The following is a 23,665-nucleotide window of genomic DNA, read 5'->3' as shown; positions in this document are numbered from 1 at the left end:
AACCCCTACCCATCCCATCTAGAGCTTGGGAGAATGTGGCCATGGATTTCATCAGTGGGCTACCCAAATCTCAAGGGAAAGACTCAATCTTTGTGGTCATCGACATGTATTCTAAATATGCACACTTTTTTGCACTCACTCATCCCTATAGTGCATCTCAAGTGGCACAACTTTTTCTTGATAATATATGTAAACTACATGGACTGCCCAGCTCCATTGTGTCTGATAGAGACCCCATTTTTGTGAGCAATTTTTGGAAGGAATTATTTCAAGGACTACAGGTTAAATTGAAGCCCAGCTCTACCTACCATCCTCAAACCGACGGGCAATCCGAACGACTCAAGTGTTGTTTGGAAACATACCTTTGATGTATGACTGGACATAAACCATCTGATTGGAGTACGTGGCTGGCACAAGCAGAATTTTGGTATAATTCCAACTTTCAATCATCAATCGGCATGACCCCATTTTAAGGCGTTGTATGGCTATGATCCACCACAACCCACTTTTGAGCTCATAGCACAAAGAAAATTGGACTCCGTGGACCAAGCACTCAAAGATAGGCAATTGATTAACAAAATTCTTCAAGACAATCTCACAAAAGTTCAAAGTCGGATGAAGTCATATGCTGATTCAAAAAAAAGTGAGCGAATCTTCGAAGTCGGGGATGGGGTGTTCCTAAAGTTGCAGCCTTATCGTCAATCATCAGTGGTCATAAAGAACCTGAAGCTATCCGCCAAATTCTATGGTCCATATGAAGTAATCAGAAAGATTGGACAAGTGGCGTATGAGCTTCGTTTATCAGCCAACTCAAAAATTCATCCCATTTTCCATGTCTCTCAGCTAAATAAGAAAGTTGGAGATAAAGTATTTGCAATTAAAGATCCCCCTTTTTGTACTGACGGCAGTCAGATTAGGGTGGAGCTCTTAATGATCCTAGATAGAAGGATGGTTAAAAGAGAAAATCGTCCAGTAACACAACTGCTCGTGCAATGAGTGAACTATTCTCCTGAAGAAGTTACCTGGGAGGATTGTGCATTTTTGAAATTGCAATTTCCTAATTTTGAACCTTGATAAAGGAGGATGGAATGTAGCGGATAGGTCGTAGATTGGGCTAATTCAAATTCGAGGTTGGGGCGGAAGAGTCAGGGAACATTGGGCCCAAAGGGAAAGGGGTTAAGTTACATAGTCCAGCAGTATTTTGTATTTCAGATTTGTTATTAAGGTATATTCTAGAAGGAGGGCACGTGTCCTTCTTTAGCTGAGTTTGTTAGGATTAATGTTACTATGATGTCACTAGTTTCTCTTTAAGTACCTGCAAATGGAATTGTAATAGCGGTGAATTGTGATGAAATTATCCGTTTAGTTTTATTTTCTTCTTTTTTCAATTTTTCATTAGGGTGAATGACACAATTACCCACAAAAATAAAATTATTTATCCTTACCTACCCATTTATTTTTCTACCCATCAAACTAATTATATTTTCTACCCATATTAGTTTTTGTGGGGAATTTTCTCTTTTTTTTCTCCAATTCTTTTTTATTTCTATACTTCTTTTCTTTTTTCCTTTTTTTCTTTCTTTTCTCCTTTTCTTTTTTCTCGTTTTCTTCTTATTTTTTTCTTTTTTCTCTTTTATTCATTTATTTTTGCCCAAATCGTATTATTGTTATTTTTACCATAACTTATTTCACACTCAAATTTGACTCCTTCTTTATTTTTTTTATTTTTATTTTTTTTCCTCATTTCTTGTTCCTTTTCTAATTCCACGTGATTGTCATGCAAATCTTGATCTCCTTCCCTACAAATATCAGTACACACTCTACCATTAGCAGTAACACAATCAGATATGGAGCAAGAAAACATAATCTACGACCACCAAATCTCTATATATACTAGTTAGAATAGAAATGATAATAAAATATTAGAAATGCAATAAAAATATAAGTAGCAAAAAAGACTTCTAGAACCATATGATACCAATATGGTATATATATATACCAACATAGTATATGATTGCTCTAGAATATTACTATAACTATTTGTGACTATACTACTGTACTAAAATATTAAAAGATGCAATAAAAGTATGAGAAAATTATATGCTCACATTGCAAGCTAAATATTCGCAAAACAACTTGCTCATTACGTATACTAACAAGGTATATAGTTGTATGTGGTCGTTCCAATAATTGCCTATAACTATAAAAACTATTACATAATACACATAATCTATGTCCATCGGCACAAAAAAATTCCAGCACTGCAAATCATGTTCATATAAATAATTTCAGAATAGAATTCACTTAAAAATACAGCTAAAACAACCAAAAAATATTCAAACTACCATATGATACCAATATGGCATATAACTATACCAACATGGTATACAATTTTACTTGTTAATTTCCGGCAATTATATGACTATACTACTATTACATAACACACATGCATATAGAGAAAGAAAAAAAAATAGTGTACCACATATTAATATAATAAAGTATTTCAAGATATTGTACTATATTACTATTATTAAGGAAAAATCAAATAGTGTACCAATTAAATGCAGCTAATACAACCAAAAAAGTATTCAACTAGCATATGATACCAATATAGTATATAGCTATACTAATAGGGTATATAGTTGTACGGGGTTGTTCCAACAACTATATATAACTATAAAAACTATTACATATTACACAAAATCTATGTCCATAGGTACAAAAAAATCCAACACAGCAAAACATGATCATATAAACTATTTCAGAATAGAATTCACTTAAAAATGCAGCCAAAATAATCAAAAAATATTTCAACTACCATATGATACCAATATGACATATAATTATACCAATAGGGTATACAGTTCTACCAATTAATTCCAGGCAACTATATATGACTATACTACTATTACATAATACACATGCATAAAGAAAAAAATAAAAAAATAGTGTACCACATATTAATATAATAATATATTTCAAGATATTGTACTATAATACTATTATATAAACCAAACGCATAAAGAAAAAATCAAAATATTTATATAATACACACGCATAAAGGAAAATTAAAAAAATTCAAGATACTGTACTATTCTACTATTACTAAAGAAAAATCAAATATTGTACCAATTAAATGTAGCTAATACAACAAAAAAAGATTCCAACTAACATATGATACCAGTATAGTATATAGCTATACCAACATAGTATATAGTTGTACGCAAAGGGTTTAAAAGGATTTTTTTAATTCAATCATTAAACTGAAATAATATCAGTTGTCACATAATCTAATTAACTCAAAATTTAGCCAAAACCTCAAATCAATATTTAAACCCACCCTAGTTAAAATTGTATCGAAATAACTACAACCTCAACAAACCAATTTATGCATTTCAAGCTTCAAGGTCCTTTAATAGTGAATTTTATTTTTATGATAATAAATCTCTGAAAAATTAAACTTGTGGAAGTAAAAAATGTAATAACATATGATAATTTAAGCTAATAAAATGACAAGCTAAAAATACTTTATTATGCAATACTATAAGCTAATAAAAATTAGAATAAAAAATCTCAAAAAATCGTAAATTATATATTCATTCGAGCTCTCAATCTCAATAAGCAATAAAAATTACAGAATTTTCAAACTTTTATTAATAAAAAAATAGCACTAGGGAATTTGTTTTTTAAAAAAAGGAATAAAAATTTCAAAGAAGGTGCTCAAATCTAATAACAACCACGCCACAAACTAATTAAAGATCAGTTTGAGAAAGATTCTTTGGACACCCAATCAAATAAAGGTTCAAGAGATAAGGGAAAACAGCTATGGGTAATCGGGTAATATTTTTCAGTTCAAATCTGTATAAATTGTAACAAAGTTTTAGATGGGTAAACACGGGTAAATATTTTAATTTTAGTTAGCATAAATTGCTCTTTCCATTACTGTTCCATTGAGCTATTGAACCTCAACCACTACGGTACTTTGGTCAGGTTTGTTTTATAGTTAGCCAAATATATCAAACTTTTAACGCAAGGCATAACTCTTTTATTTAACAAATACGACGTCGTATTTCGTCTTCTGAAATCCGAATAGCCTTAAACCCTCGCCTAAACCTCTGGTTCGTCTCAAAATCGATTACAGAGAGAAAGAAAAATGTCATTTTTACTATTGAAAACATTAGGAAAAAGATCAAAGCAGCTCTGCCGAATCCCCACACGCATATGTTCTTGCCCTTTTTCTTCCCTTTCTTCTAATAATTCCACTTCCCATAATTGCCTCTCAATTTTTAATTCTTGGTACAATTCATTTAAGAGAAGAAATAAAGGGTTCTCTTCAATTTTGAATGGAAGTCCAAAACCCCCATTTGATTCTATATGCGGTGTTCGGTTTTTGAGCTCCGAGGCTGCTGTTGAGCCCACTACTACTGATGGGCTAACTGTTGAGGGAATTATAGCTAAGAATTGGAATATAGTTGATGAGAGTGAGAATGATTGGAAGAGCCATGCTTCTTCCATTGCTCAGTCCATTCATCTTATCAAGAAACGCCTCAAGGTTTCTTTATCTATCTTTAATTGCATTTTGAAGTAGGTTTTTTTTTTCTTTTTTGGGCTTTACTTAATTTAGATGGACCTCATTACTAAAAAGTTGTGATCTTTATGCTTATATTAAAATAAAAAGAAGAGAAAAACTTGTGATATTTATGACAAAGTTGTGATGTTTATGTGCATATTAAAAAAAAAAGAGGAAATTTGTGATATTTATGAAAAAGTTGTGATTTTTATGGTTTATTTATTCTGCTTGAAAGACGGGATTCTACATTTTTTTATCTGATAATGGCAGTTTGCTTACCAATACTTCCACAGTAGGGTGAATTTTGGGGGGGGGGGGGGGGGGTGAGGTAGATGATGGACATGGAGAGAACAGTGGTGCTACCACGATAATAATATCTGCACCGATGTGAGCTTGGTATAGTTGTGGTCTCAAACCCGGATAAAGGAGTGTTAGATTAAGTTGACCACAAAAATAATCAAACCTTCATGAATCGTCACGACATTGAAATTGTTAATTGATATATAGTAGCTTCAAAATTATGGCAGGATACGAAAAGGCTGTAAATGAATGATCTTGCTAATAGTAACTGATAACTAGTCTGACAAGAAACTCTTGTGTACTTGCAAATGTTTAGGGGTGTGTTACTTTATCTTTAGATTTAGATTATAATTTCTCTGAAATATTATATTACATGGCTCCCTTTGAGCAGCGGCGTACGCAGATTTTTTCGTAAGCGGTGTCACATTTTTTAATAGGTAAACAAAGAAGTAAACAAATGAATAACTACTATAATGATATTATATTTTAAAAACACACTCACACAAAATTCAAAACATTATTGTAACTCTCTACGTTGAGTTTTTATTTTTTGAAATGTATCAATCATAGTCTCATTAAAAATAATGCTAAATATGTCTTTTCTTAAGACTGATTTGAGTATATTTATTGTTAGCTTGACCAACGGACGAATTCTAGCTCAAGTGGTTTTTGTTGCTCCTTAATTTTGTTAGAGGTTAATGGTTCAAGCCTCAGTAATACAAATTATACTTCAAAATTTGTTAGAGGTTAGTGGTTCAAGCCTCAGTAATACAAATTATACTTCAAATTTTGTTAGAGGGGTTAGTAGTTCAAGCCTCAGTAATACAAATTATACTTCAAATATTTACTAACTAAACTCTCCAAAATGATAAAAAGATAAATGCACCAAAGGGATTCGAACTCTTGTGGTAGTTGAAGCACCTAACCAGCAAACCAACGAGACTTTTTAGCTCAAGTGGTGTCACCTGTGCCTTTTTATACGTATTATATTGTTTTACTTATGTCTATATATATAAAATTAATAAATTTTTCCGACCAAGCGATGTCACGTGACACCGCTTCCCATAAGGTAGTTCCGCCCATGCCTTTGAGAAATCTTTTATTTTTAATAATGAGTTTAAGTCTTTTTTTTTTTTTTTTTTTTTGGTCTTCTCCCATTTATAGTGGAAAACGCTAATGGATAGGCTTAAAGTGCTGTCAGCTCAGATCAATAAGGCAGATCTTTGGGATGACCCTGTCCACGCCGGGAAGATCAGCCGCGAACATGGTTCTTTAATGAATAAAATGGAGGATGTTATGGCAATTGAACAAGAGTTGGTCGAACATATTGACATGATAAAGCTTGCGCGGGAAGAGAATGATCCAGAGTTGGAATCGGTGAGCTTTAATTTTTTCTTTGGGCTAGGAATGTAATCCACTACTCCATGTTCCTGTTTTTACAACTATTCCACTTGCTTCTGTTTAGTTTACAATGGCGCAAATCTCAAACTCGATTCTTCCTCCTAAGTTCAGTTTATTCAGGCAGATCATTAAGGTTTTATCAGTACTTTCATTTAAATAGCAATTAGTTTTGATCCTAGGGGTTCCGCTTAATTTGTAGTTACCTCTTTTCCTTAAGTACTTTATTTGTAGCTTTAACTAACAATCTAGTTCTTACTTCTTAGTAATGTAATACTTGAAGCTGATATGCAAGTATCAGCAGCCCAATTCCTGCTTGGTATAATAAATAAATAAATAATTAAATTTGGAACTCATCTTCTGTATAAAACCGACTGCTTGATTTGACCGGAAGTCAAATTGGGCGGAGTTGTTTTTTGTTTGTTTTCCCTTCCAGGAATAGGTAAGGAATGAGATATTATAAAGAAGTTATGTTTTGTACAACTTCTTTTATTATATTATATGTGATAGTTTTGAACCTAATTTGCAAGTATCAACAGCCCAATCCCTGCTTGGTAGAACAAATAAATAAACAAATAAACTGCTGAATTTGTAACTCCATCTTCTGTATAAGACTGACTGCTTAGTTTGACCGGGAATGAGCTTGTGAGGAGTTGAAATTTTTCGTTTTCTTTTTCTTCCAGGAATAGCTACGAAATGAGTTTTATGAAGATTGAAGAAGTAAAAGTTAGGTTCTATATAACTTCTTGTGTTATATTTAATGTCATAAAACATTTTTTTTCCTTTCAAGAAAGTGAGCATTTCGGGATACTCCAATTCATTCTGCCACTTGGGGACCATATGGTATTTGCGTATTGGACAAACTTGTGAGAAATTCTATTGTCACTCGGCATTTCTACCTATTTTATTGGTCATTTTGATTGCAGGAATCAGTGAAAGCTCTACTCAGGATTAGAAGGAACGTGAAAGAAAAAGAGCTCGAAGCTTTATTATCCGGGGAGCATGATTATTGCTCTTGTTTTATAGAGGTTAGTCCCTCTGAAGCTCAGATTGTGTTTTGAATGTCAAAACATGGTTTTACTGATACACGTATTTTTTAGTTTGGAGAACCTTTTCTCTCCCTGATCTTTGATTGTGCACTTATCTCCCCTTGTCACATCTTGTCCCAGAAAGCTTGCTTAGGACATGTCTAACAAAAAGCAACTCAAGTTGTTGATATCTACAATCATGTTTTCTTAAAATAGATGCTCACCATCTTGTTATTTCCCGTATAGGTGCAAGCTGGAGCTGGCGGTACTGAGAGCATGGATTGGGCTTCAATGGTCATGCAGATGTACAAATTGTGGGCTCAACGTAAAGGATATGGTGTTGCTGTTGTGGACGAAATGCCTGGTGAGATTGCAGGAATCAAGGTCTAGGTTCTTACCATATTTTCTTCTTTTGCTTGAAAACTCTGTAGCTATTAAGACGTATAAAGATTAAAATTTTTGAATCTTGAACACTCTATAGCTATTTACACAAACATCACTTTTAGTACATTCCGTCAGGAGAACTTGGTTTGGCCTTGAAGCATAACAGACTTCATTAAATATAGCATCAATGTGTGTTTAAAATGGGGTTGTGAATTTTGTCATAGGTTCAATCGATCGAAAAAAATGGTCATGGGTTCTAATTTAATCTGAAATTAGGAAGTTTTCCTCTTTAACTTCAATCATGGCACTAGTTAGCTATGGTATTATTGCTCCGCTGACTTCTGCTAAGTCTTGCTTATCAGCGTGCAACAATCAAAGTCGATGGTGAAAATGCTTTTGGATATGCCAAATCAGAGGTAGGAGTGCATCGTCTAGTACGCATCTCGCCATTTGACAGCGCAAAGAGAAGGCATACTTCTTTTGCCGCAGTTGCTGTTATTCCAATTCTCGGAGATGGATCTACCCGTGTTCAGATCAATGAATCTGATCTTCGAATTGATCGTTTCCGATCAGGAGGAGCTGGTGGTCAGAGTGTTAACACAACTGAGAGTGCTGTCAGGATAACTCATATTCCCACAGGCATTACTGCCTCCTGTCAGAATGAAAGGTAAGTATCCCCTCTGGTGGAAAATACATAGGAAAGCTTCTCTCATTTCCATTGGAAAACAGGACGACGAAATGAAGTATTTTATTGCTCTTCGTTCAAACATTAGGTCACAGCATTTAAACAAGGCTTCTGCCATGGCTGTGCTTCAGTCACGCTTGGACCAACTTGAGATGGCACGGCAGGCTCAAGTGAATGCACAACATACCCAGTCTCTCACTGAGATTAGCTGGGGCAACCAAATACGTTCTTATGTGCTCCATGTATGCTTTCCTACCGTTTAACCTTTCATTTTACCTGCTTATCTATGGTTCATGTAGTCCTCATAACTGCCCTGTATCATGTTTGCAGCCTTATCGTATGGTGAAAGATCTCCGGACAAATTATGAGGTTTCAGATCCTGATTCTGTGCTTGAAGGGGATCTTGATGACTTCATTTTGAGCTTTCTTTCGACATCATTAGACAAGGATGAAGAATGACCTCTAACCTTAATTTTCCGGGAACGTTGCCAGTCGATAGTGAAAATGGATAATATACACCAATCTCAGTTCACAACTCCACTTCGTGACACCAAGAGGCCGCTTTACTGATGCCTTATATTGCAAAGGAGGAGAAGCTTTTTTTGGTCATAACACATCATTCCTGCTAGTTCATGGGAATAACATATGCTGGCTACTATTCTTTTTGCCGAAGTCATTTATACGAAGTTGATGTAATAATATCTTTGGATCAAGCTGGTACTCTTTGCTAGGAGACTACTTTATCCAAACTATGTAATAACAGTGAAATTATATATATAAGAGCAGAACCTGTCAAACTGGTGAAAATAGCACGGGTTAACTATTTTTTGGATCGGTAATTGAAAAATAGTCAGCGTTTGCAAAGTCATTGGAAAATAGCCACTATTTTGCTGCAACGCAAAAAGTTCCAGCATAATATACTGGAGATTGGTGCACCTGTGTATGAACTTCCAGAAAGTTCCAGCATAATATACTGGAGATTGGAGCACCTGTGTATGAACTTCCAGGACCAGTATATTGTGCTGGAAGTTCACATGTAAAAAATTCGAACTCCAATATTTTTCGAATTTTGAATAGTGTTTTAGTTCAGATTTATCTTTACATGAAAAGTAACTAAATTTCGATTACTTTTGAAACTGTGGCTATTTTTCAATTACCATTTGTAAATCTGGTTATTTTTGAATTTCACCCGTCAAAATGAGGTAGCTTGCGAGTAACTGCGTGATCAATTGATTTTCTTCTTGAGCCCTCCCATCCTCCCAGTACGGTACATAAATTCTACACAAGCAACATTATGCCACTGAAACAGAAAACCACTGTTATCAGCTCATGAATAAGATCTTGGTTGCTGTCGATTCTAATCTGCCGTGGTAATGCAGCTATCTGTTTTAAGGGGTGAGTTTGTTCTGTTGCAATAAGAATTGGATTAAAATGACACCAACTATGGAGCCACTTATGTCTCCCTCCTTTCGCAATTTCATACTGGTTCTAACATCATACGTCAAAATTCGATAAGTAACATTTGGTCAGTCAAAAATTAAGTGCAAACTAGATCAGCTTAAAGGCTGATTCAATCTAAGATCAAAATATGGGAGAAAGCTATATCTAATCGGTTGGAAGTTCCAAATAGAAAACAAAAAATCACTTGATCATTAGGTTGAGAGGCACTATCCTATAAATCCTGCTTCACGTTTGTTACTATGATGATGGTAAATGCAAAACTGAACAACAGATTATAACCATAGAGGCAGTGGCATGGTTCTTAACAAAAACGCAGAACAGGACGAGGTGTTCGACATCGACTTTAGTGGTGGGTGCAACAAGAGGCAAAAACTTGAGAAAGCCCATGCGCCATTAATACAGCTCTAGCCAGAATTAACGCCTAGTGAGCCAAAATTGGGGACAATTATAAACATACAAGAAGGAGAGAATCTTCCAATTTCATTAAAATCCACCATATTGCAAAACAATAAGTCCAAATTATCTACAGACTTCAAGCTTTTAGAACATTATAACGGAAACAAAACTGAATCTCCATGAGGAGAAAGAGCATAAAACATGCATGACAAAAAAAAAAAAACAATAAGCTCGTATGGGTATAGCTGCCGCTTGAATCAAGAAAAATGTATGCCAGCCTTGTTAAACAGAGAAAGTAGGTGCATAAAATCTGCTTGTGTGAGCTTGGAAGATCTCTTATCCTCAAATTTCCCTTCCTTTAGCACTGCCAAAACTTTCTCTTTGAATTCAGATCTTTTAGCATCACCATCATCCACCTCCATCTCGTCATCATCCTTCTCATCATCAGCATCCATACTCAAGTCTCCAAATGTCTCTCCCAAGGCAGATACATCCAAGGCCATTTCCATATCCTCTGAAGGAACATTCTCAGCGAGTTGCAATGCTTGCAAAGTTCTATAGTTTTTTTCCAGCAAAGAGAGTACGGATTTTTGTCTAAAAATAGAACCTATAGTTTTGTTTTTCCGGTTGAAACAGATCCTGACCAAACCATCCCACTCCTTAAAATTGACAGGAGCAAGTGGTTTCCTAGGTTCAATTCTAACTACAGAAGAATCAACCTTTGGTGGTGGCCTGAAATTATTCTTTCCTACCTTGAGTAAGTGCGATACTCGAGCCAACAGCTGGGTGTTCACCGAAAGGCGGCAATAAAGAGTATCACCAGGTTGAGCAACAAGTCTCATAGCAAATTCTCTCTGAAACATTATTACTGCAGCTCTGAATAGAGGCCTATGAGCCAATAATTTGAAGGTAAGAGGAGATGATATTTGATAAGGGATGTTAGCCACACAAATGTCAAAGTAAGGGAGATCACATTTGAGGACATCTCCTTGTATAACCTGCAGGCCAGAAGATCAGAAGATCAGAACACCTTCCACAACTCAATCTACACATATAATGATGGGGCATGCATTTAATTGAAAACAAGGACAATACACACATTATAGCTTCACAAAAAATTTCACCAAAATTTGATTAACCGTTAACCAACAGAATTTAACTAGACAACTGATCTCTCTCTCTCTCTCAATAATAACGCGACCAGACAAGCGATATTTCAAAGACACCATGTATCTATGGAATTTGAATGTCAATTTCAAAAATGACTTGGGGGTAAAGTTAAGGGTGACGGTTCAAATTTTAGTCAGCCCCATACGTACAAGTAGCTATATTTTTTACACCCTCTACCCTACTACAGGCACAATACATATAGGTATCCTCTTTTGTACTTCTACTCAATTGAAAAGAATCTTAACAATTATGTTTATATTTTATATGGTAGATAGAACCGCATCACATAAATAATGGGAGAACTTGAAATTACTTGAATTTAGATTTGCGTGCTGTTATATTCTCGTATCTATATTATAGGTATATTATCATGTATCAACAATTATAAAAATTCTTACACATTTATTAAAAAAAAACTATTTACACCAATTAAATTGTAAGTGTTTTTATTTTGGTTTTCCATTCTTATTCTAATCTTGGAGTGGCCTGATAACACGTATAAAGCCAGTGCAATAAGGATGCAGCATTCCAATTAGTGGTTGGAAAAATGGGATAATGGTTATGATATACCTTAATCACACCCAATCCATTGCCATTCATCCCTCTTTTCAATTATGAGCTATTTCGACTGACACTTATGGTTCTTTAAGCAATAGAAATCTTAACCCCAAAAAAAAAAAAAAGAACTGATGAAATGTAATGAGGTACCTTGAGTCGGTTAGATAAAGGAGTACCCTGAAACCTTCGTTGCAATTCGAGAACCATACGAGGATCAAGCTCAACAGCAATAACTGACTTTCCGGCTTCTAGAAGCTTCTTAGTAAGGTTACCAGTACCAGGACCAATTTCGAGGATGACGTCAGTAGATTTAATTCCGGCTTTTTGGATAATAGAATCAACCAATAGAGGATTTTTCAGAATGTGCTGACCCTTTGATTTGTGGAATGATATCCCTCCCTGGAAGTGAGGATTTGAGCCGCCGCCGCCGGCCGATGCACCACGGTGGGGCTTATCTCTCCTCATCTTCCCTCCCGCCATGGCAATAATGGTTGTGTGGGAAGAAGATTACCAGTTGGCGGTTGAATGCTATGTGCCACTAGGGTTTTGAGCTGAGGTCGTTAAAGAGGTTTTTAGAGTGAAGACTTCTTTGAAATGGTGTGATCTTTTGGGCTGACCGACCCGTCCTGTATTTTGGGTCACGGCCCGTCTGTTCTAAGTCCTGCTAACTTGCAATACTTTTAAAAAAAAAATATTATCTGATCTTCGAAATCTACCGATCTACTATTAATGTGGTGCTTACATAATTTTATTTACTACTAGTCTAGACCAAAAAAAAATAGTACTTGTTGTTATGAAAATAGTAAATTTAAGATTTAATATTGTTATCCCCTGATCTATCTATCTATGGAATAAATAAAAACACATGGATATTTAATTCGGATCTTTACATAAATAGTCGTCCATATTCATTGTTTACCTTTAGTTTACACATTGATTACACACAACTATACGCATATAATATAGGAAAAATGCCCAAAAATGACCTTGTGGTATTCGAAATGGATCAATTATAACCCACGTTTAAATTTAAATCCAAAGATGACCCTGCCTTTATAAAATAGGTCTAATAATGCCCTTGTGTTATTCAAAATGGATCAATAATGCCCTGGAATTTATTTTTTAATAAAATACTTTTAAAAATTGAAAAATATATATTCTGTAAAAACTAGAAAAAGAAAGGAATTTGCAAAATATATATTTTTAAGTCTTTTCAATTTTTTTAAAGTATTTGTTTTGTAAAAACTGAAAAAAAAATATTTTTTAAAAAAACTGGAAAAAAAAAACTCTCCTAAAGCAGTGGACTACATATGCATTAGTTTTAAAAAAATAAAAATATTTTGCAAAATCTTTTTTTTTCAATTTGACGGTTCAATATTTTTTCGGTTTATTTTTATAAAATAAAAAATCTACCATAATTATCGGTACAGTTATAGATTTATATAAAAATATACGGTTTTATTAAAAAAAACCTAAAAATCGGTTCGGCACGGTACGATTATGTCGGTTTAGTCGGTTTTTAAATATTCATTTACACCTATATGTCGGTTTAGTCGGTTTAAATATTCATTTATAGTTATATGTCGGTGTAAATGAATATTTAAAAATCGACTAAACCGACATAATCGTACCGTACCGAACCGATTTTTAGATTTTTTTTTAATAAAATCGTATATTTTTATATAAATCTATAACTGTACCGATAATTATGGTAGATTTTTTATTTTATAAAAATAAACCGAAAAAATATTGAACCGTCAAATTGAAAAAAAAAGATTTTGCAAAATATTTTTATTTTTTTAAAACTAATGCATATGTAGTCCACTGCTTTAGGAGAGTTTTTTTTTCCAGCTTTTTAAAAAAAATATTTTTTTCAGTTTTTACAAAAAAATACTTTAAAAAAACTGAAAAGACTTAAAAATATATATTTTGCAAATTTCTTTCTTTTTCTAGTTTTTACAGAATATATATTTTTCAGTTTTTAAAAGCATTTTTTAAAAAAAAATTCCAGGGCATTATTGATCCATTTTGAATAACACAAAGGCATTATTAGACCCATTTTATAACGGCAAGGTCATTTTTGGATTCAAATTTAAACAGGGGTTATAATTTATCCATTTCGAATACCACAAGGTCATTTTTGGGCCTTTTACCTCCAATGGTTATTTTATTTTCTGACTATGAATTAGAGAGTTTCTTAATATCAATTACAGTATTTTTTCTGTTCTGGAATTTTTTATCCTACTTTTCATGTTAGGTTGTCTCAAAAATGTCCTCCACTTTCTCTTAAATGAAAATTTTGGATATATATTTAGTACTAGAAAATTTCCATTCTTCATATTTAATTCCTAATACTCTTACAACTTTATAATATATTTTATTTTTCGATAACAAAAGTCAATACATGACCTCAAGATGCGACTCATAATCTAAGTTTCTCTTAAAACGGTAGTAAAAATGTTACCTTAAATCTTTTTAGTCTCTATTAATAGCTGACGAGCGCAAAACTGGTGTATAAAATATAGACTCACTAGTCAAAGATAGTATAGTATTAAATCGTCTCCACAGAGATTGGTTTAAATAATGTTCTAATAAATTTTCAGCTCAACACTATCTAGAATAATAAACCTTTAATTGATGTTATTATCGACTACAATTATAACTAGGATTATCAGTTGTGCGAACTAATGACACTTTAGTGATTAGGCACAATGAATGAATATCATGGTGAGAAGTAAGGGTGATGACAAGATATGTGATCAACTATTGTTCCGGACAACTCTGTGTTAAATTCATTCTTAACTTCTATTGATTCCTTCGATTTCAACAAATGATTAGGCTACTTCAAGGATTCAAATTCTTCTTCCGAATAAATGTGATTCCTTTAATTAACCTACTAATAGGTCCTATGAATATATGCACAAAAATAGTGAATGAACGATCTTTCGAAGAACACATCTCGGTTATTCTTCCCAATTGATTTAATTGATAACTCTCTAAACTCTTTCGATTACCTAGAAAAGGCGTAAAATCAACTCAAATAAGATGGTACAATGCAAATAACAGCAAAACTTCTCTTTCGATTAAAGTAAAACTACAATAAGCTATGCAATTCAATTAATAACTCATTCAATAAATTCGGGCAATTAACATTGAGTAAAACCCAAAACAATATTCAAATCTCACATCCGTCAATAGCCCTAAGGAAGATTACTTCATAACAGAGAAAATATTCATGGCAAGAGTATTAGAATAACAAGAAGACATTACAATTCACAAATTCAAACAAACTTTCGTATTGAGTGAATTGGATCAAGTATCTTGCTTTTATGTTGCTTCCGTGCTTCTTCTCCCCCAAGAGTTGCTCTAAATATCCAAGATCTCCCCTATTTAGACGAGTTGGGCTTCATATAAGTCAAGAAAAGTTACCTCCGAAATTACCAAAATAGGCTTGAGAAAGTTTTTCGGAACAGACGTGCGCGGCCGCGCACCTAGGCAGGTGACCGCGCATATGGCCGCGCACTTTGGTCAGTGTTATGCTTCTCATGCGCGACCAGTGTGCGGCCGCGCACCTGGGCAGCTTCTTGCTCACTTCTTCGTTCTTCTTGTTGAGTGTGATATTATCCGTTGATCCTCGAACATAATCCCAACTTACTCCATGGGTTTTTACTCAGACTTCAAAACTCCATAATAGCTTGAATAAGCTCCATAACCTCATTGTACTCGGAATCGCTCCTGCGAAGCATAAAATACACACTTAGTGCAAATTAATACCATTTAAAGCTCAAATATTAGTAAAGTGCAGCGAATTAGAGTACAATTTGTGACCAAAATATACAATTATAGCCTACCATCAATACCCCACACTTAAACTATTGCTCGTCCCCGAGCAATCCACTACACTTCACCTATATACGCCTCTATTTCAACAACACTCAAGACTCATCACACCAAGACTCTTTAAAACAGATTAAGTACAATATCGTGACATCTTAACCTCAAAGTTTGACTCAATAGCACCACGCATTATCTATAACCTACTTATTTTCTCTAACATAGAGGTCAAAAATTACCTTTCCGTCATGAATCAAGTGCCCTCACACAACAATAGAGAGTAGTTTCGTATACTATAAAAGTTAATAAACAATTAGGAACTCAAGGTAGAAAGAATTCGCTCACTCTCGGAAACAACATTCATATGCCACAAAAGATGAACCATAGGCTTGCCTGTAGTGTACTACTCTACTAATTGAGTTCATTCAGTCAAGGATCAGGTAGGACTTTAATTAGTTGTAATGTAGGTTGCGGAACGGGAAGGATATATTTAGATATAAGAGTGACTACACCTCCATAAGCACTTTAATACATACATTTTAACATTCAAACCCCACACTTATGTCAAACCATAACTCCACCTTTACATCGATATACATCAACTCCCAAATTATTTAATCACAATTACATCAAGAGCCACCACTATTAATGAATATTTTGCACAACACTATAACTATTTTTTTTTCTTTTCTTATTCAATTCAAATGGCTCTTACTTTTTCAAAATAGTGCACCTTTATCCTTATTTCATTAGTTTCGTTCAAAAGCCAAACCAATCACCTCACACTTCATTTTTTACACATTTCATATAATTTAAGTGCTAAAGAGAGGTACAAGGTTCAAATAGATTGTCAACTCAAATAACTGGGTAAGGCTTGTAATGAGGATGCCAAAGAAAACAGGATTATAGGCTCAAAGGGGTTAATTAAGATACATAACAATTAGGTAGGTAATAACATATAGCTAGCTCAATAAAGAAACGCCTATATCACTTCCAAGACTGACAAAACTGCTATTTCTCTTTGCAAACACACGGGGCAAGTTCTAGATACCAAATGTAATGCATAGAATATACAAAACCTCACACACACATGGCTCATACTTTACTCAGGATTGGACTCATCAAGACACTCTAATCAAAGCAGTTAAGCAAAGTTAAGATCATACAATTTAAGGTACTTACACAAGAGTCAAAATGTGAGCCTAAGTGTCACAACTAAAGAACTCACTATTCTCAAGGTATAACGAAGTCGAGAGATATTGCGTTCATTTCAAATCACAGCTCAATATTTCCCGAATCCTAAAACAAAAATCTAACTACACCCGGTTCAAAACAAAATCCTTGAAAAAGAGTCGCGACACAAAGAAAAATCAAGGGGGAATTAATATACTACTAGCAAAAGAAAATCTTTTTGTCTTTTTGTTTCGACTTTACTCCCTCAAGAAACCTATCGAATGATATCCATCGTCGGAAAAAGTCAAAAATTTTAAAACTTTTGTGGTTTTTTATTTTTCTACCTACTGCATCTAGAAAAGACAAAGAAACTACAACTACCAAGAGGAAAACTCATATACATGTACATACAACACACACATATCCCCCACCCCACACTTTAAATGATGGCATGTCCCCATGTCACATAAAGAAAAATTCAAGGTAAAGAAAACTTCCCTGATAGAGTCAGTCCGTGTTGGAGACAGTGTCGGGGTCTAGATGGCAAGCCCGGCCAAGTACACGCAGCCATGCCATGATCTTCCTCTCATATTTGGCATTTTGTGTAGCAAGGGCATCCACTCGAGCTCCCAAGTCTGCGACAGAGGTACGCATCCCTACTATCTCCTGCTCTAAGGTGCTCATTCTTGTTTCCCATATGCCACCTGAGATATCCCCAACATCCTGCTCGTGCTTCGGGGAAGCAGGGGCCTGCTCATGTGGCGGAGAAACAACAACATCCTCATCTTGCACTTCATTGCCATCTTCGGGCGCATCAGACTCCTCGCTATCCACCTCAACAGGCCCAATAGGGTCTTTCCTAATTACTACTTTATCAGCCCGAAATTTTTGTTCACGCTTGACTTTTCCATCTATGTCCCTGTTTTTCGGTCAGCCCCACAACATAATGGAGTGACCAATGAGGGGAAAAAGAACCCATACCACTGCACAGGACATCGAATGAATATCTCATCCTGAATAACCTTAGCCACATCAAAATCGTGGCCATTGATAAAGCACCTGACCAGTGCAGCCCGAGGACCATTCACCTCAGTGGTATTTGTGGAAGGCAGCAGGCAGCTATTTATAATGTAGAGCTAGCATTTCGCTTCAAAAGTAAGCGACGCCGAATGAAACTTTTGCCCCTGCGTGATCTACACTACCTCCTTGTTGGGTACACAAATGGTTCTAAAGAACAGTTGTGTAATGACCCGGCCGGTCATTTCGGGAGTTATAGCCCTGTTTTCCCCATTTCTATTTCCTTTATGCTCTTAAGCTATATTATGATATACCGGGTTAGTTGGTTCGGGTCCGTAGTGGTTTCGGAGTAGAATGAGACACTTAGTCTCTTATTTAGAACCTTAAGTTAGAAAAGTTAAATGGATGTTGACCTATGTGTAAACGATCTCGTATTTGAATTCTGATGGTTTTGTTATCTCCGTTAGGTGATTTTGGACTTAGGGGTGCGTTCGGAATATATTTGGAGGTTCGTGGTAGAATTAGGCTTGAATTGGCGAAATTGGAAATTTGGCGATTTTCGGTCAGCGGTGAAAAATTTTACATCGGGGTCGGAATAGAATTCTAGAAAGTTGGAGTAGGTTCGTAGTGTTATTTGTGACGTGTGTGCAAAATTTGAGGTCATTCGGACGTGGTTTGGTTGGTTTCGGAATCGGATGCCGAATTTAGAAATTTAGTAGTTCTTAGGCTTGAATCCAAAGGTAATTTGATGTTTCGATGTTGTTTTGAGTGATTCGAAGGTTCGACTAAGTTTGTATGTTGATATATGACTTGTAGGTATTTCTGGTTGAGGTTCCGGAGGCCTCGGGTGTGTTTCGGGTGGGTTTTGAGCGAGTCTGGGCATTAACGGAACTAGGGCATGGTTCTGGTGCTTAATATTTTCGCTGAGGGCGGCAAAATTCCACTGAGGGCGGAGGAGGGGGCGCGGATCACGTAAATTTGGTCGCGGAGGCACTCCAGGGCAGATCTGTAGATTTGCTGGTCCAACTTCGGAAGCCTATATCATTTGATCTACAAAGAATTTTGAGGTGATTCAAAAACGAAAGTTGTAGCCCTTCGTGTCTAGTTTCCGGAAAGTTAAAGAAATCATCATTTGGATATCTGTAGAGAAAGTTATAGTCAAAACACTAAAGTCTATCACTACAGCCACCAGAAGCGCGAACAACGCTACTTTTTCGCGACCGCAGGGGGTGGATTTTTGCGGCCGCGCCTGGATTTTCGCGGTCAGCGTAGTGGAGATTAGAGATTGCACTATATAAACGGGGTTTAGGGCATTATTTCATATTTTGGACCTAGGGAGCTCGGTTTGTGGCGATTTTTTGAGTGTTTTTCAAGAAATTCATTGGAGTAAGTGATTCTAACTCGGATTTGGTTAATGTATATGAATTTATCACTGATTTCATCATTTGATTAGTACTTTGGGGGTAAAAAATTGGGAAAAATAGTAGAAACTTCATAAAATGGGTTTTGAGAGTTGAATGTCAATTCGAAGTCGGATTTTGACAAATTTGATATGGTTGGACTCGTGAGTGAATGGGTTTCCTAGTTTTATAAATTTTATCGGATTTTGAGATGTGGGCCAGGGGGCGGGTTTGTGCCAATTTTGGATTTGGGGCCAATTTGATAGTTTTTCTTGTGGAATTCATTCCATTAACGTATATTGATGGTGTTGTACTGATTGTGAATAGATTCAGAGCATTTGGAGGCCACGTCGAGAGGCAAGAGCATTTTTGGGTAGAGGTTTGACCGGTTTGAAGTAAGTAACGATTGTAAATCTAATCCTCAAGGTATGAAACCCCGAATTTTTGTATCATTCTACTATTTTGAGGTGATGCACATGCTAGGTGACGGGCGTGTGGACATGCACTGTTGGGGATTGTGACTTGGTCCATCCCGTAGCACTGTAAAGTTGCATATTTTGTGGAAATTATATGATACTTATATGTTTTAGAAAGAGTTTTGTAGTAAGTTGGGCCGAATGCCATGTTTGGGCCTTGTGCCAGTGCTGTTTGGACCCTTAGGGGCCTTTTCTTACTATCCTCTCACTGTTTTCGATTGAAAATCTATACTCAGTCATGGTTATACTTGTTTACTGCATAACTCAGTTTTATGACTCTATTTTGATGCATATAAATATTATTTTTGGCCGAATGCCATGTTTTTACTGAAATGCCCGAGTGGCTTGAGAGGTTTTATGACTGAGTGAGGCCGAGGGCCTGATTTGTGAGGATATTTATGGGATCGGGCTGCATGCTGCAACATGTTTGATATAGACCGAGGGCCTGAGTGATTTATGCCATGATTTGGCTTGATATAGCGCTTGGGCTGAAGGAGCCCCTCCGGAGTCTGTACATACCCCCAGTGAGCGTAGGTACCTACTGAGTGCGAGTGCTGAGTGTTAAGTGATTGTGAGGCATGAGTGATTTTAAGGTATGCCCGAGTGGCAAGAGTGATGATGAGGTATGCCCCAGTGGCACGAGTGACTGTGAGGTTTGCCCGAGGGACTGTTTATGATTTTATCATTTTTGCTCACCTTTGCATTGAGCCTTGTTTGAAAAAAACTGTTGAAAAATATCTTTAAATGATTTTTACTGGAACCGGGTTTAAACGAGATGATTTGATTCAGACACTGATTCTTAAAGCATGCTGTAGTTTACTGGATTTTTGTGATATGAACTTGATATGCTTTATTGCTCGTCACTACTGCTAAGTTTTTATTTATTGTTGTTACTTACTGAGTTGGCGTACTCACGTTACTCCCTGCACCCTGTGTGCAGATCCAGGTGTAGCTAGACATGGTAACGGTTGTTGATTATTCTGGTTGCAGATTTTCTCGGGGATAACAAGGTAGCTGCTTGGCGACCGCAGCCCCTGCTCTTCTCCCTCTTATCTTCCTTTAGTTGTATTTAGCTATTTTTCAGACTATATTAGTCTTGATATTGTAAGACAAATGGTAGTAGATGCTCATAACTAGTGACACCCCGATGTTGGGCTTTTCTTTTCCGCACTTTTATTTTTATTTGAACTCCTTTATGAAGGTTTTCATGTTAAATAGCATTGGAATTATCTTTAAAATGAAAATATCAATTTGTTTTGGAAATGAGTTGGCTTGCCTAGTTCCACGATAGGCGCCATCACGACAGGGGTTAGTTTGGGTCGTGACAAGTTGCCACATGGTTGGTGCTCTATGATCTCGACCAATTTCACTCCTATATTTGAGGATATAAAAACGGTCGATGCAATAGTAATATCCAACAAGAGTCGGGGTCGAATTCCGTAGGGAGCTATGAGAATGGGTGTTAGTAGTATATATCTTAGCGTGTGAGTTTGTATATCTAAATTTGCACTTCCGCAATAATTCGTTTTGTTTGAAAATCTAAATTAAACTACGATTGCGATTTAAAAAATAAAACTAGAAAATTATTTTTGATTTTTTTTCAAATGATATAAAAGTCCTAGGGCTATAACCTTCACCTAAGTGTTTGCCTAATAGGTTATAAATTTTATAGCTTGTTTTATTAGTCGGGGTGTATTATAGCTATCAACACTTAAGTACCCACTCAATACCTCTCGGTCAGAGAGCGGTTTTGCCCAATTTATCTTTCTCAAGTCCAAATGGGTATTGAACAAAACAGTTGATAATAAGCTCAAGTCGGGTTTTACTATCTCTAGGTTCAACCCTTTAATTGGGCTTATCAATCTCTAGATTGACCCAATTTCTTGCTAGCCAAATTTTCCTAGACTAAGTTTCTCTTTCTCAAGTGGAGACCAAGTCAAATATGCATGAAATAATATTTGCAACCATTAATTCTTCACATAAAAGCAAGAACTAGGCTAGATAATCAATACCCAACCATAAACATGCAATAAATCAAACACCCATTAAGTTTACACATTAGGGTTGGGTTACAACCCTAGTGAAAATATAGCTACTCATGCTTAAATTGGAAGAAAAAGAAGAAGAAGTGATAATTAAACCCATATTAATAATTAAAATGATGAAATCAATATTCAAAAAGCTCAAAATAGCAAAAACTACTAAAAGGAGCAAGAGAAATCATCTAGTGTGGCTGCTGATGTTAAAAGTTAACCTAAAAAGGTGAAACTCTTCTATATATACAGTGCTGGAATTTTCGGACAAAAATACACTTTCGGAGGTTCTGCGGCCGCACAATTCCATGTGCGGTCCGTACTTTGCTTTCGCCTGACAAGGTTTGAAACCTGCGGCCGCACAATTCTGAACTGCGGACGCATTTCTCTCTTTCTGCGGACAACATAAATATGTATGCGGTTGTACCATGCTCTTCTGTGGTCCGCACAAATGTGGTTGCGGCCGCACAATAATTGTGCGATACGCACTATTGTTGAACTTGAGATGCAGGTTCTATGAACTTTGGCTTTTACCCAGTTTCTGCAACCACACAATTTCATGTGCGGTCCGCATCTTGCAATCTTCTCTGATGGAATTGCTTAATGACCTGCGTCCGCAGATGGTATTCTGCGGACTGCACTTTGAGCTTTTGTGCTGTTTTGTCCTTTACTTCAGATTACTCCTTCTTGAAGTGGATTTCATCTTTGGAGCTCATCTTCCAATATTTCTACAATTAAGCATATTTTATTAGTTTTCGGCAACACAATTAAGCGCATTTGGACTAAAACGAAAGCAAAAAGGCGCTAATAAGTAGTCAAAATCCCCACTTATCAACTCCCCCAAACTTAAGCTTTTGCTTGTCCTCTAGAAAATAAGGTAATTCACACCTCCACAAGTTAAGAGCCATTCCAGCTAATCAAAGGTGAATCAATCACACATCAATTGGGACCAACAATTACCCACGGCACTTATGACTTATCAACAAGGCAACAAGTTAAACTTTTAAGCACGAATAGTTCTAATGTGATGCTTGAGCATCAAAAGTTGACTTTATTCATCAAGGAAGCTCGATATTTCATGTAGGTCATTGTGGATCCCAAACTTCTCCTCCTCTACTCTCCTTTTGCCTATCTCACTTTAGAATATAGCACTCAATTCCTAGGTTTGTGAAAGGTTCACTCATCTCTCTCAAAAGAATATCGCAAGTACGGCTTTAAGTACCATAGGCTTGCCCCTCATGTGAATCACCACTAATGTAAGCTTACTCGGCTTGAAATCACGTAGGACTTTTTCGGGATGCAATGAAGGCTTTTGGAATAAGGTTGGATAAGCTATGATGGAACAAGTTCATCTTTCCTTAAGCACTCCATTTTCTTTTATCGACTCATGCTTTTGCCAACTCTTTGAACCATTTTCTTTTCCTTAGGGGAACTAGAGAGACTTAACATCACTCTTTCTTGGCCATGTTATTCATTTTCTCCTTCTTTACTTTTTTCATGCTTTGCATCATTACTTTTCCTTGAATCCCTTCAACTTTTCAACTTATTCACTTTCTTTTTGCATTTTTTCTTTTTGTTCTTTCTTTTTCTTGCCTTTCCTTCTCTTTATTTCTTTTCTTTTTTGCCTTGATACTTATTTTTCAAACTCCTTGTCTCTTCCCCAAACTTACATTTTTAGCCAATTGTTTCACAAGAGTGTTAAGGAAAGCTCGGGTGCCAAGAGAGGGTCATAACTAAACGGGTAAAGGCTTGTAACGCGGTGATCAAATGAGAAAGGTTTTA

At 35.8% G+C, this 23,665-nt stretch overlaps 3 protein-coding genes across 4 annotated transcripts; 2 read left to right on the top strand and 1 right to left on the bottom strand.

Moving 5' to 3' along the window:
* Nucleotides 1-615: 615 nt before the first annotated feature.
* On the top strand, nt 616-996 carry LOC138904975 (uncharacterized). Its single transcript, XM_070193471.1, has one exon. It carries the CDS (start codon nt 616-618, stop codon nt 994-996), a length of 381 nt encoding a protein of 126 aa, XP_070049572.1.
* A 3,104-nt stretch (nt 997-4,100) lies between these two features.
* Nucleotides 4,101-9,172, top strand: LOC104110081 (peptide chain release factor PrfB2, chloroplastic). Of its 2 annotated transcripts, XM_009619504.4 has the most exons (7): nt 4,103-4,552; nt 6,035-6,247; nt 7,195-7,296; nt 7,543-7,680; nt 8,043-8,347; nt 8,454-8,607; nt 8,696-9,172. In XM_009619504.4, the coding sequence occupies exons 1-7, from the start codon at nt 4,154-4,156 to the stop codon at nt 8,822-8,824; spliced, it is 1,440 nt and encodes a 479-aa protein (XP_009617799.1). In that variant the 5' UTR covers nt 4,103-4,153; the 3' UTR covers nt 8,825-9,172. The 2 variants fall into 2 exon arrangements, with proteins under 2 accessions (XP_018631079.1, XP_009617799.1); XM_018775563.3 differs by lacking the exon at nt 6,035-6,247 and having other exon boundaries at nt 4,101-4,552.
* Nucleotides 9,173-10,280: 1,108 nt separating this feature from the next.
* LOC104110083 (ribosomal RNA small subunit methyltransferase) lies at nt 10,281-12,524 on the bottom strand. Its single transcript, XM_009619505.4, has 2 exons — nt 12,101-12,524; nt 10,281-11,220 (listed from the first exon to the last, which is right to left on the bottom strand). The coding sequence occupies exons 1-2, from the start codon at nt 12,428-12,430 to the stop codon at nt 10,480-10,482; spliced, it is 1,071 nt and encodes a 356-aa protein (XP_009617800.1). The 5' UTR covers nt 12,431-12,524; the 3' UTR covers nt 10,281-10,479.
* Between the last annotated feature and the right edge of the window lie 11,141 nt (nt 12,525-23,665).

This window comes from Nicotiana tomentosiformis, chromosome 1 (genome assembly GCF_000390325.3).
Source record: "Nicotiana tomentosiformis chromosome 1, ASM39032v3, whole genome shotgun sequence".
Lineage (NCBI taxonomy): Eukaryota > Viridiplantae > Streptophyta > Magnoliopsida > Solanales > Solanaceae > Nicotiana > Nicotiana tomentosiformis.
The sequence above is the reverse complement of the archived record's forward strand: the minus strand, read 5'-3'. Positions and strand labels throughout refer to the sequence as shown.

Coding starts and splice junctions, on each gene's coding strand:
- LOC138904975 (XM_070193471.1), top strand. CDS start 616: ATGAAGTCATATGCTGATTCAAAAAAAAGTGAGCGAATCTTCGAAGTC.
- LOC104110081 (XM_009619504.4), top strand. CDS start 4,154: ATGTCATTTTTACTATTGAAAACATTAGGAAAAAGATCAAAGCAGCTC. Junction 4,553..6,034: donor TTATCAAGAAACGCCTCAAG/GTTTCTTTATCT, acceptor TCCCATTTATAG/TGGAAAACGCTAATGGATAG. Junction 6,248..7,194: donor ATGATCCAGAGTTGGAATCG/GTGAGCTTTAAT, acceptor TTTTGATTGCAG/GAATCAGTGAAAGCTCTACT.
- LOC104110083 (XM_009619505.4), bottom strand. CDS start 12,430: ATGGCGGGAGGGAAGATGAGGAGAGATAAGCCCCACCGTGGTGCATCG. Junction 11,221..12,100: donor CTTTATCTAACCGACTCAAG/GTACCTCATTAC, acceptor TCTGGCCTGCAG/GTTATACAAGGAGATGTCCT.